We start from the raw sequence: 18,303 nt of genomic DNA, 5'->3' as shown, positions 1-18,303 counted from the left end.
AGTCTCTTACCACATCCCAAGGGAGGCCCCAAATTGTGCCCAGTCTTCTCCTGGAGAGGTGTGAGGATTGGGGTTAGCAGAGTATGGTAGTTTGGACCTGAGAGAAGAGAAGGAGGGTTTACGTCAGTGAGTTTCTTCACCTTACTTTTGAAATACTTCATTTGACTTCTACCTGCCTTTTGTCTGCAGACCTGCCCTCCCACCCACTTACACTTTCACAGCTGTGTTTAGTGATATGTTCAGCAGAGACTAGTTGGGTTGGAGCCTGGATGCCAGGCTGGAGAGCTGCCTTTGTTTAGTGGGGACAGGACCCAAGTCCCTCAGACACTGGCAGCATCTTCCAGGTTCTAGAATAAATGGCTTCTCCCTGAATCAGGGTGCAAGTCACTGCAGAGCTGAGCTTGCCAAGGCAAAACAAGGAGCATACCCTGAAAGCCCTGCCAGCACCTGCAGAACTAAAGTAACTCAGCAGTGGCTTTGCAGCTTCCCTACTCACATTTAAGCCATCTGCTGAGTTAAGCGTGATGTGAAAACTTGCCTCGTGCTCCGGTCCAAAACAGGACATTGGGAACAGGGTTTGCGTCTAAGAGCAGAAACAATGGGGCTGCCTAGAAAAAGCAAGGGGGTGGGTTTGTCCACCTCTCTCAATAATTTCCTTTAATGACAATATATAAACAGATGTGATTTTGATCTGCTTCCCAGCTGCTCTGAAAGAGTAGTGTTGCCTTAATAAATCAACTTCTTTACAAGATGTAACCACTGGCCCATTTTTCAGCCTGCTTGTCTGTGTCAAGAAGCAAAACCAGCAGAGCAATACGAATCTGAAATATGGTGCTGAAGAGCAGAGGTGTGATAACAAAACTGCCAACAAACAGTGAAATATTTTATTGAGCACAGGTGAAGGCCTTTTTATGAGACGATCTTTGATGGAAGGGTAGGAAGTGAAAATGTCAGCATGCCATCATGAGAAGGAGAAGGCGGCAGCTAGCCGCAAGGTGCAAGCCTGGCAGAGTAGCACTTCTTCCTGCGTCTTTCCTCCTTGGGTTTGTATTTGGGAGAATCCCTTTAGGGATGCTGCTTTTTTTGAGAAGAGGAATAGCCTTGTTTGCAGGACATTGACAAAATATAGCTGTGCTTTACTGTCTTAAATCATGCTTAGTAAAATTAGCTCCTAGGGAAAAATTGCAGAGGGAGGCAGCGGGTGTCCAGTCTTGTTGCTGGAGGTGCAGGGCATCTCTGTGAGACACACGGGGACAGTGCTGGAGTGGAGCACCACGCTCCTGACCTGCCATCCAGCACCCCAGCTGGACACTGCGTAACCCCCGCTTTGCAGCAGACATCAAACCTCAGTGGGATGCTGTGGAAGAGGACTAAGGCACCTCTGTTGGCTCAAGTCTGCTCATGCCGAGTTGTTCTGTTTTGCCCAAGCTGGGTGTAGGGACTGTCCTGCTGTGAGTGAGTCCCATTGTAGGGCTCCCAACAGCTTCCTCCTCTCATGGGCACCTACATTAACTTTTTCTTGCATCTCTGCTGTGAGCCACCCTAAGTAAAGAGATTGCATTTTTTCCTGATATTCATTTAAGTGCTAAGGCCTCATTATGAAAAGGTCTTAAATAAATGTGTTTTGATCCCAACCATGTAGCTACCATGCAAACCTCTGCCCTGTGTGCTTGTGGTTTGGAGAAATGACATACAAGGAAAAAAAACCATTTCTTTTGCTACTGTCAAAATAAATGTATAATTCATTGTATTTACTGCTCTTGACAGATTCCTCTGAAATCTCAGATGAGAATCGGAAAGGCTCCAGTGTCTCCAAGTGTCTTTTAAGATGACACTGTTCTGTGCTCTGCAGGCTGAAAGATTGTTTTGATTGTTAAAACAGTTTCTAATTTCTGTTTTAAAAAGCTTCAGGAGCCAGGCGGTTCCCTGCTCTCTCAGAGGCCATTGAGTTAAAACAAGGTAGAGTGATTTGTCTTGCCTCAATTTAGCTGTAATGAGTATTAAGTGGTTTATCTATGTGGAGAAAAGTTACTCAGCTAGATTACATCCAAGTTGAATTACACCCTGTTCCAGATGGAGTATATTTTTTAAGACAGTAAATCTTGAGGAGGGTGGATAATAACAGTAATGCTCCTTCCTGGGATAGAATGCAATGCTTCTACCTCTTGTGGAGATAATGTGTGGAGCTGCATCCAATTAGTTTTTCAAAGGCTTTGTAAAGAAATGCAACTTCAGGTTTTATGGCTTTGTGAACAATTTTGCTTGAATCATTTACATTGTGCAAGTGAACGATGGCTAATGGTGATTATGGTTTTCATCCATTTTGCTGTTGCGTGTAGCAGCCTGGCAGGGCATGATGCCAACTCTCTCCCCGACTTCCTCTTCTGCACCAAGTGTGATGGCTGAGACAGGGAGGGTGTTGGGTGGGAGGTGAGATGTTTTGGTGGGAAATTCCTTCCCTCTGGTGCCATCTGGTCCACCAAGGCTTCCATTGCTCATGCAGCTGGTGCTACGTCCCTGAGCAGTAACTGGACGAGGATGTTGGCCCCACTGGCATCCCAGGCAGCACCAAGTGCCAGAGTATCCAAAAAGATTATCCTTGGCCACAATCATTTTGTGCTTCCCTGATACCTTACCTTCTCTTCACTGTGCCACACTTCTGCAGAGCCAGGTCTGGGAGCTGCTGGTGCCACCAAGGAGAGTTCATTTGGGCTGGTGAAGGTGGAGCAGTCCTCACAGCTGGCAGCAGGCTTTGACAAGGCAATAAGTACCATTAAATTAATTTATAATGAAGGGGATGAGGGGGCCTGAACTGTCAGTGCTTCAGCTCTCTGCCTCTCCTGGGTGGGTCAGTGGGGCCGTCCTTGGCCCATGGCTCTGGGGGAGGCAGGAGAGGAGGGAAACTCAGTGATAAGAGGAAGGTCAGAGGCAGAAAAATGTTGGGAATGTGTTTCTTGATTTAATGCGGGAGAGACCCAGGCTGGGGTTTCTCTGCTCAGCCCAGCAGTGTTACTGCCTGCTGTTATGAGAGTTATGGGATTTTTTTAAACCTGAGACCAAGATGCCAGTGTCTTGTCTGACACCTACCTCAATACAGGCAGGTCCAGAAGATGAAGGTGATGCATCTCTGAGGGCACAGCGAGGATGGTAGCTCTGAGCACTGTTTCTCAGCCTTTGCCTGAGATGGAGCATCTTCTGCTGACAAAACAACTCATTTGCTTTTTTCTTTTTTTTTATCCTCATACGTTTTATGTTGTTGTGCAGTGTTTTCTGGCTAAGGTCAGACATTGAACATGGTTTTGGGGTTGGACAGTGGTGTTTGAAGAATTCTGCAAGTTTCAGAGCAGGCATTCAAGACTGTGGGGTAGCAGTGGCGTACATTAGCTCCTGGGGATGCACAGCTTGCCTTCCGAGGAGTACTTGTTTTTTTGCAAGGGATATGAAACCAAAGTGTGGAAATAATTCTCTCTGCATTTCCTTTTTGTTGGCAGCCATGCTCTGTTCTTTCCACCAACCAACCAGTCAGTCCTTGGAGCATTCAAGGGCCTGAACACAACAGCTTCTACCTCACAATTCATCAGCTTAATCTTAATTTCATGTAGCTGTTAGCAGTGTGGGCACCCACCACTCGCACATGTTGAAGAGCTTGCCCATGAGGTTCAGGTTGCCAGCCTCCACCTTGGGTAACTTCCCACTATGCTTGAGTGCAAAGCTGCTGGAGAGGACCTCCTGCGGTTTCTCTGCCCTCCATGGGCACAGAACTGTGAGAAAGGGCTTGTTTGCATCAGAAATAGTTCCCATAAGCTTTTGGTTTTGGTTGCTGTTCTTTGCATACAACATGGTGTGGTGGTCCACAATATAAACACTTAGTAGTTATAAGAGAGTACAAAGGTGAGGGGGGCACTGCATACAGCAGGCTCCCTGCCGCTTGGAAAACAGGCTTGGACTACTAACGGGCAACAGGCTTAGTCAATACTGTGGTTCTTGTGCAGCCTGTGTTTGTTACGAGCATCACATTGAGATCTTCTTTAGCATTATCTAGCATTTTTACACTTTTTTATGCAAGTGTTGCTGTCTGGGCAATTTAGGCACACAGAGACTGTGCTTCAATCCAGAGGTGTATCTCTGATTTCCAGGCAGGCATGGATTGAGCCTCTCCTTTGACACTGCTTTGGATCCTTCCTTGGAGTTGCTTTGAAAACCCTGACACTTTGAGATAAAAATCAGGATCTGCTGTATCAGGATCACTGCATTCATTGTGTGGAGGCACTCAGCTCTGCTGCTGCCCTGGCAGCATGCGGGTACCGGTGAATCTGGATGGAAGGACAATTCACCTGACCAGATCTACTGATGGAGGCTGTTGTATTTAACACACCAGTGGAAATGGTGGAGTCTCTGGTTGCCTTCAGACAGATCTGGAGACTGTTCTGGGAACTGTTTAACCGAATGGGTATTACTGGGCTGAATTTAGGGGTATGTTAAAGCATGGTGGTCTGGGGCACAGAGGAAGTCAGACCAGAGGGTCTGTGGTCCTCCTGGCTTTGTATTTGAATTTCAAACTCCCCTCTCGCCTCGCTGGAAGACAGGTTCATTACTAATTCAGTAAGTTGTTCAAACTGGTGCTGAAATCTTGCTGACTTAAGCACCGATCTGCAGCATTATACTCATCACGTTTTGATATGCATGACTAAATTCATGATGCTGTGAGGCAGGAGGCCTTTGTGGGGAAGGTGCTATGGATTGATCCTGTGACCTACTTGGTTTGCCCTCTTCTCTAACCTGGAGACTGCTCCCCTGTTGGGATAGTTGGTGGGCAGAGAAAGTTTGTGGTCCTGCAGCTGAAGGTAGTATTGCTGTGAACCTTACCACCACTTAAACTGCTCACTGAACTTACATAGCTTCCTACAGTGTCTTCTTGACCTTTTTCATGACGACTCGTTTGGATTTCCTGGGTTTGGACAAAGCACAATTCAAACAAAAAAGTGAGCATGTTTCCTCTGAGAGTGTTTGTGCTTTAGATGGGCACTTGACTCTGATCTGTCCTGCTGTTTCTTTATGTGTGGTTTGGCACTTGTCTGTGGCAGCACTTTTTCAAGCATATTCCAATTTTTCTCTTGAATGGTCAAAGCGCTCTCAGTGATTAGCTGTAGCTTGCACGCTAGCTCTTCTGCTAAACTGCCCCCAGAGTGGCCGAGAAGCAGCATTCAGGCTTGTGCCGACTGCGTTTGGCAGCTACTGGCAAAGGCAAAGATAAGCTGTTTAGTGCAGTGCCAGCCTAAACCTTGCTTGTGTGCCTGGGCATGCGTCTGTGTGCGCAGAGATGCAGCCAGTGGTGCCTGCTAACCATGGCGGGCTGATCCTGCAAGGTGCTGGCAGTCAGCGACGTGCACCGGCATTGGCACGGTTGTGTGAATGCCCGGTTCCTCGCTGATTCACGCGCAGCAAGCAGTCCTGTGGCTTTTGCAGTCATGCTGTAATAAATGAAATGATGTAAAATGTAACTCCATTTTGCATTTGTGTGGAAAGTGTTTGAGTTTTTTTTATATGCTTAAGCTGCAAAACTCTCTCCCCCTTTTCCTCCTGCTGTAACAGCTTACAGCCTCTGTGACCAAAATTACAAGTAGAGGAGAAATTTTGCAAACATCCAGATGGATGGGAGGAACTATTGCAAACTGCTAAGCTATAATGAAAATGGAGAAAAGGTTTTCCCAGGTTCCTTTATTTTCTTCCTTGTGAAACATGCAAATGAGTTGCTTCAAAGCATGTTTCAAAACAAAAACCAGATGTTTTGGAGAGCAGTAAGCCACCCACAGAGCTCTCCAGCAAGTTATCTTCTACACCAGGTCACCCTGTCTGGTGCTGCTGTCTTACTGCAATGTTAAACTGGCCATTACATTCCTTCAGGTTGAATATTACCATTTTATTGAGGTTATTCTGTATTTTATTGTCCTGGTAATTTTTCTGTTTAATTTCATGGGCTTCCACTAGAAGAAACAGATGTCCTGCATCAGCACTTGTGTGCATCAGGATGTATACATGCTGCATCTCTGTGGCCTTGCTGTATACACTTCTTGCCCTTCTACAAGCGCTGGGAGTTCTGGCAGTGACCTCCTTGTAGAGCTGTTCTAGCAGCTTATTTCTGTGAGTTTTTCAGTTGTTTTTGAAAGAAGGCGGCACGTGTGTGGAGGGGTTGTTTATTCAAACCTAAAAGGAAACATCTGTTGTGTTCTGGTGCATTTTAGATAAATGAGAATGACTTTCAAAGCTAGGAAATTACTTTTATAAAATTATAAACCACAGTATTTCAACCTCACTTTTCTTCTGTACCCCCAACCTGGTGGCACTGATACAGATTCACAGAAGATGTTGCTGTTGCTGAATCTCAGCTTTTTAGTGAAAAAGCCTTTGGCAGAATCCCCTCCTTACCCTATAGACTTGGGGTTTTATTTGTTAGGTCTTTCCCAAACTTGTCTTCCACAGAGTGGGCAAACATATCGCTGTCTGACAGTACTTGCCTGTAACACAAGAAGCTTCAACATATTTTTTCTCTTTTCCTAAAGATTCGTCTTCCAACTATATCAGGCAACTTGAAACAAAAGTGAAACTGCTGGAGGATGACAACAAGCTTCTTTCCCAGGTAAGTTTTTTATTGCCTAATAGGTATTAATGTGGCTCAGTTCTCCTGTTTCCATATAGTTGTGTCTGCCCATGTGAATGCACAAGGGCTTTCAGTGGACATCCTACCAGAGGAGAGCATAATGGTCTTTTCATATCAACCCCCACTGATAGAATTTGGTCTCCTTTTGTTTAAAAAAAAAAAAAAAAAAAGAAAGAAAGAGAGGAAAAAACCCCAACCCTCTGTTATTGTCTGTGTGTATTTTGGAGATGCATTAATGCCTCCCTGCAGAACACCTTGCTGTGAGGGTCTGGCGCTGCCTGTGCCCCTGCTGTAGGATTTTGTCTTGCTTGCCCATTTACATTGACTTTTATCTTGTTGAAAGAGGAGGCTGTAGTCAAAGGACAGCCTTGGGAATAGTTTTGTGCATTGCTGGCTCCCAGCTTTTTTGTAAGATCGTGCTTAAAGCCCAACAGACCTCTCTAAACTGTCACTTTTTGCTTGCATCTGCCCTTCAAAGTCTATTCCACGTGCCTCTGGCTTTTGATCACTCCTGGTGCTTACCTATCTGTATATAGCAACATCAAGCAGAGGGAAGAAAAGAGTCATTCTGTCTGGGATGTCCCCTGGGTCCCCCATAAAAAACAGCACTTGGTATAAACAGGGACAGCTTTGCCAAATTCAGTGAAACACTGTCTATTTAAACCATCGGAAGAGTTACCCTTTTTGTCTTGTTCTTTGCATTCTTTCACTGTTGTATGTTCTACCTCCCTGGCATTTAAAAGTTTTTTTTATTCTTTGCTTCTTACTTCAAGCACTGAGTTTCACAGTCATTTTGTTCCAGGTTCTTTCCAATTATAAGGACAGGAAATAAAAAACCTTGCTCCTAATTATTTTTTTTTTTAAATACCTTTTTGCCAGTTTATGTTTTGCAGTTCTTTACATTTCACTAAGTCTGAAGATAGACTGCTTCAGGATCACGTTTCTAAAACATTCCTGTTCTTTTTTTAAAAAAAGGCTCTATGCGTTCTGAAATTTCAGTAAAATGATATTGTCAAACCTTACTTTTACGGAAATACACATTTTGACTGGACTCTGAGCTTTCTTTAAAGATTACCCCAAATTTCCAGTGTAGTCATGGGCATCGCTAGCCATGAAACAAAACTCACAGAGCACCAAAGGCTTAAAACCCCAAAAGGGTGCTCAACAGCTGATGAGTGGCTTCATGTATTAATCAATTGCTAATTTAATTTTAACTCCCTCCATCTTTCTCCCAACCTGTGAGTGAGCTGGTGGCAGTCGAAACCCCGAGACTGTTTAATTGGAGCTATTGATGGGCAGTTGGGATGCACATGGGTTCGGGGACAGTCTCAATGTGCCCTTGGCCCAGCTTTGTCCTGCCGCAACTGAGCACGGTACTCCATCAGATCTACCTTATGAGATCAAAAAGATGTGGTTGGTAATTAATGGGTGGTGAATTAATAAGCCCAGGCTTATTGCATCAGGAGGATGAAGCCCAGTTAGTCTGGGGGTGCATGAGCCTGAAGCAGCCCCATGCATCAGCCCTTCACCTTCAAGTGGGAAAGCTGTGCTTTTTCCTCCATGCACACAACTGTCCTCCGGTGTCCTCACCTTTCAGTCTGTGTCACCACAAATGCTTGAATCCAGGAGGGAGGGAAATGATCTTAAAATCATCTGTGCTTAAAATCTGTGCTCTGGAGAAGGCCAGCCGCCTCCCCCGCAGCAGCAGGCACTGCTGCCAGCCTGGCTGTGACGTTCTGTGCAGCCTTGTGCGATATCTTAATGGCCCTCCAAAAAGGCCAGTATCCAACCTATTGTAGGTCACTCTCAGGAAATAATCTCTTTTTATTGTAAGCAGGGAGACAGCTGTTCTTAGGGCAACAGGAGAAGTGTTGAAGCTACCATGGTCTGGGTAAACTCCCTGGGAATACTGAGCTGCATCACCTCCAAATCTGTCATGCTACAGACCTAGATTTGGATTTTTTCTCTTCCAGTGAGAAAGATGAGGAAAATCTTTATAGTCACAAACTGACGTGCATATGTACATGTTGCTCCCAGCACTTTCCCGGAAAAGTATAATCCACTTATCGTATTCTTACTTGCTTCATCTGATTGGAAAGTGTTTAGCTGTTACCATGCGGATCTTGGGATGAGACTAGTCAAAAAGGACCCTGGTAAACTTTCTCCTGTTTTTAAAGTTGCCAGGTGATCCTGGCTGTTTGAACTCTGCAATGCCAAACTGGCTTGTCAACACCAAAGTCACATTTTAACTCAGCTTGGCTTTCTCCCTGGGAGTATTGACATTGCAATAATATTTGCAGTCTGGTGTCAAGAAGTTCTATCACCAGCATGCTGAGGAGCAATGAAACCTGACGTCCTAAGTAACAAACAGTGCCTGTGCATTAAAGGATTAACAAATCAGTGGTGGTTATGGAAGTCTTCCTGGCCTCTCTCCAGATGCCAAACATAGAGCTGAAGTAGTGCTTCATCCAGAGAAACCCGAGAAGGCCGGTGCTGGCAATGATATTGCAAGCTTTACAGGAGGATTTATATTAGTGGACAGTGACACAATGCCCTTTGCTAGCTGGTCCATCCTGAGCGAGATTTGTTGCTTTATCTTCTTCGGCATCTGGGGTGTGAAGCTATGCTAAGAAGTCGTGTCTTTCTACCACCTTCGGGCATGGAATTAAGTTGGTTCAGGGGTTCCCAGCCTGCACTTTTTCTCCTGCTTCCTGGCATCTCCTTTCTCCATAAGCACTTGAGAAAAAAATTTCAGTGGGAGAGGTGAGAGCTTTCCAGCCCGTGGCGAGGTGGCCACATGCGTTACCTGCAGCACAGGCGTGCTGGGATTCACACTTACGTTTTTCTGGTGACTCATTTGAACATAATAATGGAGAGAGCTTTTCTTCCCCTTGGGAGATCAAGAAATACCATCTCACAAGCCACACTTTGCAGTAGGAGGAAAGTAAATGGAGAAGTGGATGTTATTTATGATAGCTGTATATGGATTTTTTTTGGTTTTGACTTCTGCTTTCTAGGGAAGAAGATGTGTATTTCTAGTTGGGAAATGAGCTGCTGACATTGCTAACCCATCCGTAATCATCTCTTTTCCCTTTCTCTGAGGAGAAACTCCAGTTATACACCTTTCTTTGACTCAGGATTATACTATAATGTTTTGCTGGCATGGCTGTGTTAACTACAAAGTCATGCTCTTGGATGGCATCACTGTTCTGGCAAAATCCCTGGCAGCAATTCTGACAACACAAAGCTTTTGTTGTCCTGGTTTATATCGTCTGGAGAGATGCTGTAGAGAATGCCGCTACCAGAAAGTGCTGGTAGGCATCTGTTCTGTAAGCACAGTGGCAAAGACCCTGCAGAGCAGGTGGGGACCTCAGCGTCCTGGGATTGATGGTGTCGGCCTTTCTCACAAGTGTAGCTGATTTCTGGAAATTTTAGTCAAGATGAACATAACGTCTGATAAATGTTTGGTGTTGGCTTTGGAGAGCTTCACAGGCATCACTTTTATAATCTCAAAGTCTCTAGGGAAGACGTGCACTAAGTTCTGCTGTGTGCATGTAGTTCATCAATGCAACATCACGTGGAAGAAGTCTTGTTTTTCCTCTTTGTTACTGTGGGGAGTGCCCAGGAGAGCTGATGCTAACCTCTCTTTCATGGTGTCTGGTTGACTAGATGAAAGTACCTTCCATATTACTAAGATATAACCCTTGAGATGGAGACCATATTTGCTTTCCGTTCTTCTGTACTGAAAGTGTCCAAGCAGAAAATAGATCCCTTAAGATACCTCACACTGCCACTTAAACTAAAAATGAATTTGGAATTACTCCCTTTCCCCTCAAAAATAGAGAAACCTCTGTTTCTGAGCTTCAGGAGCTCCAAAGGTCGGTTTTGGTTAGTGTTATAGCTAACTAACTAATGTAGTGCATTCATTTTAGAGATAATAACAGTGACAAACTTCTGGCCATTCTTTCACATTCTTTTGCATTTGTAGCTGACTGTACAATGGCAAAGATTGGACACTTTTATCTAAACCTGAAGTTTACAGGCCTTATGAACTCATCACCCTCTTCTCTCTATAACTAAGTCCTGTGCACTGTGGCCTGGCTGTCAGGGCTTCTTTTGGTTTATAGTCTGTGCTGAGCTGTGTGTGGCTTTTCCCTTCAGAACAGGAATGCTAGAGGCATTTTGCTACTCAGAGATGTCTAGGGCAGGTTGTCCACCTTTGTTTCAAAAAGCCCAGCTTTAAACAGAGCAGATGTATTGGGCAGGCAAGACTCTTGAGTAACTGGATATTTGACAATGAGGTCCTGGTGCATCTTTCAGGGAAAATTTCAGATCCCCTGGTGCAGAGCAGAAATAAAAAAAAATTCTTCTCCAGGGAGTGGACAAGCCTTGGGATTTATGAGGAACAGCAGTGTGTTTAATTAAAATTGCCAGATAGAATTCATATTACCAGCAGTTAACAGCATTTCAGTATCTGCCTGCTAGCTGACTGGGATTTAGAGTATCCTTGGAAGATCTTAGAGTGTCCTTGGAAGGTCTTGAAAACTGTGCTTAGTCTTAATTTTAAGAAACTACATGCTTCACCTGTATTAAAAGAAGTTTGCAGCTGTACAGATTGTAAAATGTTAGTAAATAATGCCTGTAAATGCTGCTATTATAACAGAGTGGAGGTTTTTGAGCTAGGAGCTTCCATGGTAAGGGCATCTACAGGCTGCCTCAGTTCTTCTTAGGGAAAAGTGAGCTTGGCACAAACATGCACTCAGCAGTCAGTTTCTAACATATTGTTCTGAAGATGAGGGATAAAAACTGGACCCCGGGACTGAAGAGAGCCTGAGAATCATTAGTACTGTGAGGAACAAAGATGTAAATGCCATTCAGTGGAGAGCTTGATCTCTTCCTGAAGAGCAAAGGACGGAAGAGAAGAAGAAATTGTCCACAATGTGCTGGCTGGCTCCGGGAGAGTTAAAGTACAATTTCCTCTGTTGTTTTATTATCAGTCACTTTTCTGCCAAGTCTTCCATTAACAGTTCCTGCTTGTGGAGTTGCTACAGGGTCTTAATGTTTGGGCCTCTCCTTGAACTGCAGCTCTGGAGTTTTGTTGTGAAGCCATGACTTGCACCGGGAGTGTTGCACATGCTCACCACAAACGGCCCAAAATTACAAACCCATCTTATTTTTGAAAAGTCTACCCACTATTTGTGTGTGAGGAGTATAAGTATAATTGCTTTAATTTAAGGTCTCACAAGGGAAACTGGATTTTTTTGTAACAGAGAGCAACTCAGACATGAAAGATTTCCAGTGCGTTTGGTCTTCATTTAAATTCAGAATACTGAACGGGACATGCCCTAGGTTACTATATTACCATTTTCATGTGCTGTTTAAATGTTTAGCTGCATATTAATTTTAACTAATCAAAAAGGAGATGCCTATGTAGGGCCTCATCCAAATAGTCCTTTCAAGTCAACGGTGAGACTTTCTTCAGGACTCCGTGCATTTTTGAGTACAGTTCACGCAGAACCAGATTTTCATGAGACCTTCTCTCATGAGACCTTTCATGAGATCACTCTCCAAAATTTGATTTAGGCCTCTAATTGCATTGTATTGCTTACATCTGTAAATGCAAAAAATGTTAACAGAATCCCTGAAATGTAGCTTCCTTAGCTGTGGCAAGCAGAAGCTTACAGAAAACATAACATGCAAACCCAATCTATGTCCACGTGTGTTTCATTTCAACTCCTTTGATGAATTAAAATGACAAGACTGAGCTGACAAATTTGCTATCAAACAAGTGGACTTAAGATTTAAGTAAACAATAATGTATTTACTGAATAAAATGTTTTTTTCCCCCCAAGTAAGACATGTACAGTTTTATAAGAGCAATTCAAAGACATCTCAAACTTGCATCCAAAATACTTTCACGCCCTTTAAGACAATGGATTTCTTTCTGTTGGCTCTGGACATTATGGTCTTGTGGTGCTACCTACCAAAATAAATATTCTCTTGATACTCACCTCCCCTTCATGGGTAGGAGCACATCTAAAAAGCAGGATCAATGACAGAAATGAGCTTCTGCAGCTTGCAATGAAATCTGGATTGTGTACTGTGTGTTCTGGGGCTTGTCACCTGTGGAATGAAGGGATTTTATGAGAATGTCACCTGGCACATAAATAGAGTTCCCCAAAAACCTAGGAAATACAATTCAAGAAGTTCTGAATCCAGAAGTTGAATAACAGACAGAAACATTCAGTGCTTGTTGAATCTTAGGAATTTGAGACAATCACGTAATTTCTTGAAACTTAACTTGTAATTTTTGAAGGACTGGAGCTGAATTTCTGTGTAAGAGTGTGAGTGTGAGAGACGCACACATGCAAAGCTCTGCCATGCCCCATTTGTTTCTGTTGTGGGTAAGCAAGAACATTGGTTTTAATGAGGCTCAGTTTAACCTCCAGCTGTGAAATGCAGGATTAGTCATATCCTATGCTTAACCAGCTTTGTAATAATTTTACTAGATTCCACTTTTCTCTGTATTTGAGGACAGGGTCAGGAAAAAACCTCTTAATTGCAGTTAGATCAGGCTATGAAGCAGCAGTATTTTGTGCCTTTGTAACACGTAAAGACATTCAAAGTACACAGATTCTCAGTGGTCAGTCCATCTGAGGACAGAAAAAATGTTTTAAGGGGAAACTAGAGCAGAAATAGAGCTTAAAAACAGATTTTTACAATAAGTTTGATGCCAAATTCAAGACCAGCTCAAGAAAAATTCGGTGTCTGATATCTAAAAACAACTTGGGGAAGCATGGGAAAGATGTTAATCATTCATTGCTCTTAAAAAAAAAGAGGCTTTACCTGAAACTGTAAATTTGTGACAAAATTTTCAGTTCTGTTTTGCTTTTCATGAAGCCAAAAATGCAGATTTAAATCTTTGTACAAGACTTCTAAAGAATATTCAAACTATCTCATAAAAATTAAGACTGGCTGTAACTGATTCTTCTTGACTATTTGAGTCCTGGTTCAAGCAGGGAGCTTTGAACATCTAAGTGTTCCTCCAGAAGAGAGGGGCTGGAGTGTCCATCCTGCCCTGAGCACTTCAGAAGAAGAGAGAGAAGGCCAGCAGAGCATTAGTTAAAGCCTGCAAGGGACTTTTTCTGATTTATGAGGAAGGGATTCAGATCTTTGCCTTCCTCATTACTAGGTCCCTCGTTTTATGGGATGTGGTGAGTGCCTTGAAGGCAGCCTCAGTGGTGTTTGGCTGTGGCTGAGCTTTTGGGAGGAGGTGCAGTGGTTCCCTCTGACCTCATTGCCTGGAGTGCAGTTGACAGGAGAAAATGAAAGGTGACTCCTGGGGATGTCCAGTCAGTTTATACATGTGCTGTATAATACTGCATCCACATCTACATCTACTTGCCTGGTGGAACTGGGGCAGCATTCCTTAGCTGATTTTGATGCTAATGAGCCATGGATGGGCTCCATTAGTCTGAGACTCCTAAACTCATTGCTTACACGACACAGGCTACACTAAATGTCAATGGTTATAGCTCCATTTGGCTTTGTTGACTATTGAGCTGCATTTCTATTTGGGTTATAGGCTGTGATGCTTGAATCTCAGCTGTGCCAGCCCATATTCTCTCTTGAGCAGAGCCTGCCAGTTGTGTGATTATAATTATATACTTCAATTTGGTTTGAGCTGATTATCTGAGTCTCTCATGAGTTATGGGGTTGATCTTTCTCTGCTGATCTAAAACAAGAGGAAAAAAACCAGACACTCTTGAATATTAAGGGTGTACTGAAGTTCCCTACCTCAGTTGCTAAGAGAAGGGAGAAGTTTGAAACTTGCACTGCTTTTATTACCTGTACCCCACTGAGATACTAATCAAAATATTTTTCCAGGGGTAGTTTTACATGGCAAAATCTGCTAAGCCTCTTACAGACTGTCTCCTGCTATTTATTAAGCCTCTCCCAAAGTGTTGGCTCCCTTGACAATAGAGAATTCCAGTTGTCACCATTGCAACCAGATAAAATCTGCTGGTTTGCGCCTCTAGCTTGTATGAATACAGCTCATGATATGAGGGGAAAGTCAGAGTATAGGCAGAAGTGGGGATGCTCATTCCTGCATTGTGTTTGCGAAGGGCTGAGATCCAGCCGTGGCACAACATCCAAATGCATCCTTACAGCTCCCTGTGCTGCTGCTGTACAAGGGCTGTGCACCTCATTCTCAGGGTTGTACCATTTCCAGTTCCACATGAACAACTGAAAATGGTTTTACTGATGAAACAGGCTGAGGTTGTTCTTGTGACCTGCTGGCTGAATACTGGAGAAGAAATTGGGACAGTAGGTGTCTTAGCAGACCATCGTCTGCTAAAGCCTTTGTCACCAGTCGAAGGAGTGATCCCTGAATGTGATGCATGTACAACAGGGATATGAACCCATGTAAAGGAATTTAATCTCTCCTGTTACAGAAAGCTCATATTATTACATGACATGGAAGATGTTAAATAGTTTTAATCTCATCCCTTAATTTTTTTTCTTATTTGCAGTGTTCTTTCAAAATCAAATACGTTGATTTTTATTGCACTCTCATGTGTGTAATTTCTAGCTTGCCTGATAAATGCCGTTGAAGCTAATGGGACTCTTCACATATACTTATAGTCAGATATGTGCTTTGCTGAGCTTATTTTTGCTTGAATATGTCTTGTAGTGACAACTGCAATTATTGAACCTTAATTCAATTATTTTCTAGCTTCACACAGTGAAGTCACCCATCCCTCAACTTCCTGGTGCATGAGACCCTAAAACATGGATTAATGAGATAAAGAGGAAATCTTTGTGCAAGGTTGTGTGGTAGAGGATATTTACTGGGGCACAAGGCTGCCTGAAAGGGCCACTCGTGTAGTGCTGAGGTCATGAGAAACCAGGGCCATTGCCCTGGTGCCCATGTGGGAGCTGTGCAAGTCAGGTGTTTTAAGCATCTCCTTCATGTTGTCTGAGATGTATTTCTGCTTTACTTTACCTTGGCAAAATATTGCTGCTCTGCTGGACTTACTAAGGGTATCTTGGGCCAGGTCATTCTTACAGAGTGGTGTGTTCTGATAGTGCCATTGAACTCCATAGGTACGGTAAAATGTCTGTAGTTGTGAAGAAGAGGAAGGTGATCAAGCTTTATCAACTGTTTGTGGGGTCACCATGCTCTGAATTGGGCTAGTAAGATGTTAATGTTTGTGCAGATAATAATGGGTTCTGCAGGACTTCATAAATATGGGAAAAGGGGTTGAAGTTCAAATAATACTATCTTGTCAAGTGCTGCATGTAAGACCAGCTTGTTTTGGTCATCTGTGGTAAAGACAGAGTTTTTTCCAAGATGATAAAGTAACTTTTTTTTCTGTTAAGTTTCCAAACATATAATGTTCTTCTGTTCCCTTCTAGCTGGCTGACTGCAACAGCTTGCCACGAAATTTCAGTAAGGTAGAGAGAGTTAATGCATCCACAAACAGCTTCTTGGATCTGGGGGCTGCCGTTTAATATTGCTGCTGGTTGTTTGGGGCTCTGATTGCTTGTTCTTTCACATGCTAATGTTGGTGATTTCCATTTTTTAATCATCTGAATGTATTAAATATGCCCCTAATTATTTTTTATTTCCCTTCTGTACTTGTGCAAAAGACATTTGGTTAGTAATATCTGAGTTTTGACCAACTTCAAATCAAAGCCATTTACCTACATGAAGAGGAGTTGGTACTCTCAGCTAAATTGCTGCAGGAAATAACAGGAAAAGATTTTGAGCTAAACCTTCCATTTAATTACCCAGTTGCAAACAATGAGTTGTTGAGTGTCAAAATTGAGGCAGTTTCAATTACTGGAACAATTATGGTGTAGAAAATTGTTGCTGGTAGGTTTAAGAATTTATATTATGGTGACAGGCAAGTAATTCAGGTAATGGGTGGTACAGGAGTCCACAAAGATGAAGGCAGCTTGACCCGGTGGGCTGAAATAAAATGTTCCTTCTTTTTCTTTTCACAAACATCTATAATCAAAAGCCAAGGCCTCAGCAGAGTTTTCCATCAAACATCCAAGATTTATGGGCTAAAACTAGAAGGTGAAGTAAGAATGACAATTTTTTCATATAGCCTTTTTTTCATATAGAGAATTACCCAGATCATAAGCCCAAATCCTTATGGTCTTACATGGTCAGGATGGGATGCTTGTAAAAAGGTAGAGTAGCTGCTCAAAAATGGAAATTGCTTGTCTCTCTCAGGGCTGGGTGATGGTGTGGCATGTTCATTTGTCCAAAGAAAATCTCCTGAACTGGTGTCAATAAGGGTATCTTCTTTTGCCAATATTGACTTCCTTTCTTTCCATCTAGTTGCATTTCATGTTAAGATACATAATTTCTTCTAAAGTTGTGTTGAATAGCAGATATAATATTAATACATTTAAGTAGTGCAGTGTGTAATCTGCTGTCTCTTGAGCTTAGTGCCAGTGGGTCTGCGTTGTAGGAAAATGAAGCTGATTATTATAAAGCCTCTGAAATAACAGTCCTCTGGGAAGTCTGCTGTCGGTGGCTCACGTATGCTTGATTCTCCTCTTCATTCTGGACACATTTTTCCATCCCTTTATAAAGGGACTCCCCAGAGGCAAGCAAAACATGGCTTTGTAGGACATCTGCCCTTCGAATTGTTGCTTGTTTTCTTTAAAAAACATGTCTTGTGGACCAGGAGAGGAAGCTTTCACAATGCAGGAGGTTGCAAATGAGTTAGAAAGTAGTGAAGAGAGCGGCATCTCAGGTGCTCAGTACTCCTCAGGTGTCACCAGGGCTGTCCCTCCTGGCTCCCACCACGAAGCAGAAGGATGTAGGTCTCTAGCAGCAATTCATCCCATGTGCCAGGCCTTTACGGGTGCCTTGGCATGGCATGCCCATGTGTAGACACCCAAATTGCTCTAAGGTGACCCCACAGACCGTGGGGACAGAGGAAGCTGTGACTCTTTGTAAAGGCTTTAATAATTCTGCAGAGCACAGGGTCAAACTGATAATTTATGATTAATTTTATTTTTTATTTTAACTTCTGTTCAGTCTTCAGCTGTTACAACTTATGTGAAAGGAGAAAATAGTGTTTTCAATTAAAGGCTACTTATGTAACAACCCTGTTTTGAATGCTAATTCATGAATTACTGGAAGCTGGCAGTGTCGCTTTTTAATTTTCCTCAGTCACTTCAGCACATAATTCTAATTGAAATAGTTCTCTTTTTTTCTAATCTCTTTCATAAATGCTGAGAAATATCTGTCAAGTAAATTTCTGTCTTTCTGTATTTAATTTCTGTTAAGAATGATCCATTTTGTTGCATCAAAGTGTTTTAGAATTAAATCCTTGTCTTTTTTTTCTCCCTTCCAGCAGAAGTAACACTGAAGGGTAACAGAAAAGATAATTTGTCTAAATTGTCTATAAGTTTTCAACACTTTATCTTCACAGTTGGTTCAACATGGCCACAGGACTGATCTGAGTTTACTGGACAGAAATGGAAAGGAAAATAAATGTTTCTTCATAGTACTTTGACCTTAAAATACCACAAACACCATCCATCTTCTTGTGTTATTTGTGTTATTTTCAAATTGAATCACTCAGCACATCAGGTCAAAAAGTCAGAGGCCACCATTT

The 18,303-nt window shown here is 42.8% G+C and overlaps 1 protein-coding gene across 3 annotated transcripts in view; it reads left to right on the top strand.

Annotated features, from left to right (window-relative positions):
- Window positions 1–18,303, top strand: part of CCDC85C (coiled-coil domain containing 85C) — a 114,264-nt gene that overhangs the window by 62,781 nt on the left and 33,180 nt on the right. For 2 of the 3 annotated variants that reach the window (XM_074908629.1, XM_074908633.1), the window contains exon 2: window positions 6,561–6,637. In XM_074908629.1, coding sequence (XP_074764730.1) covers window positions 6,561–6,637 — 77 coding nt within the window. Of the gene's footprint in view, window positions 1–6,560; window positions 6,638–16,078; window positions 16,118–18,303 lie in introns of all 3 variants that reach the window. The other variant, XM_074908630.1, reaches the window with a different exon arrangement.

Source organism: Athene noctua, chromosome 6 (assembly GCF_965140245.1).
Source record: "Athene noctua chromosome 6, bAthNoc1.hap1.1, whole genome shotgun sequence".
NCBI lineage: Eukaryota > Metazoa > Chordata > Aves > Strigiformes > Strigidae > Athene > Athene noctua.
This window is presented reverse-complemented; position numbering and strand designations above follow the sequence as displayed.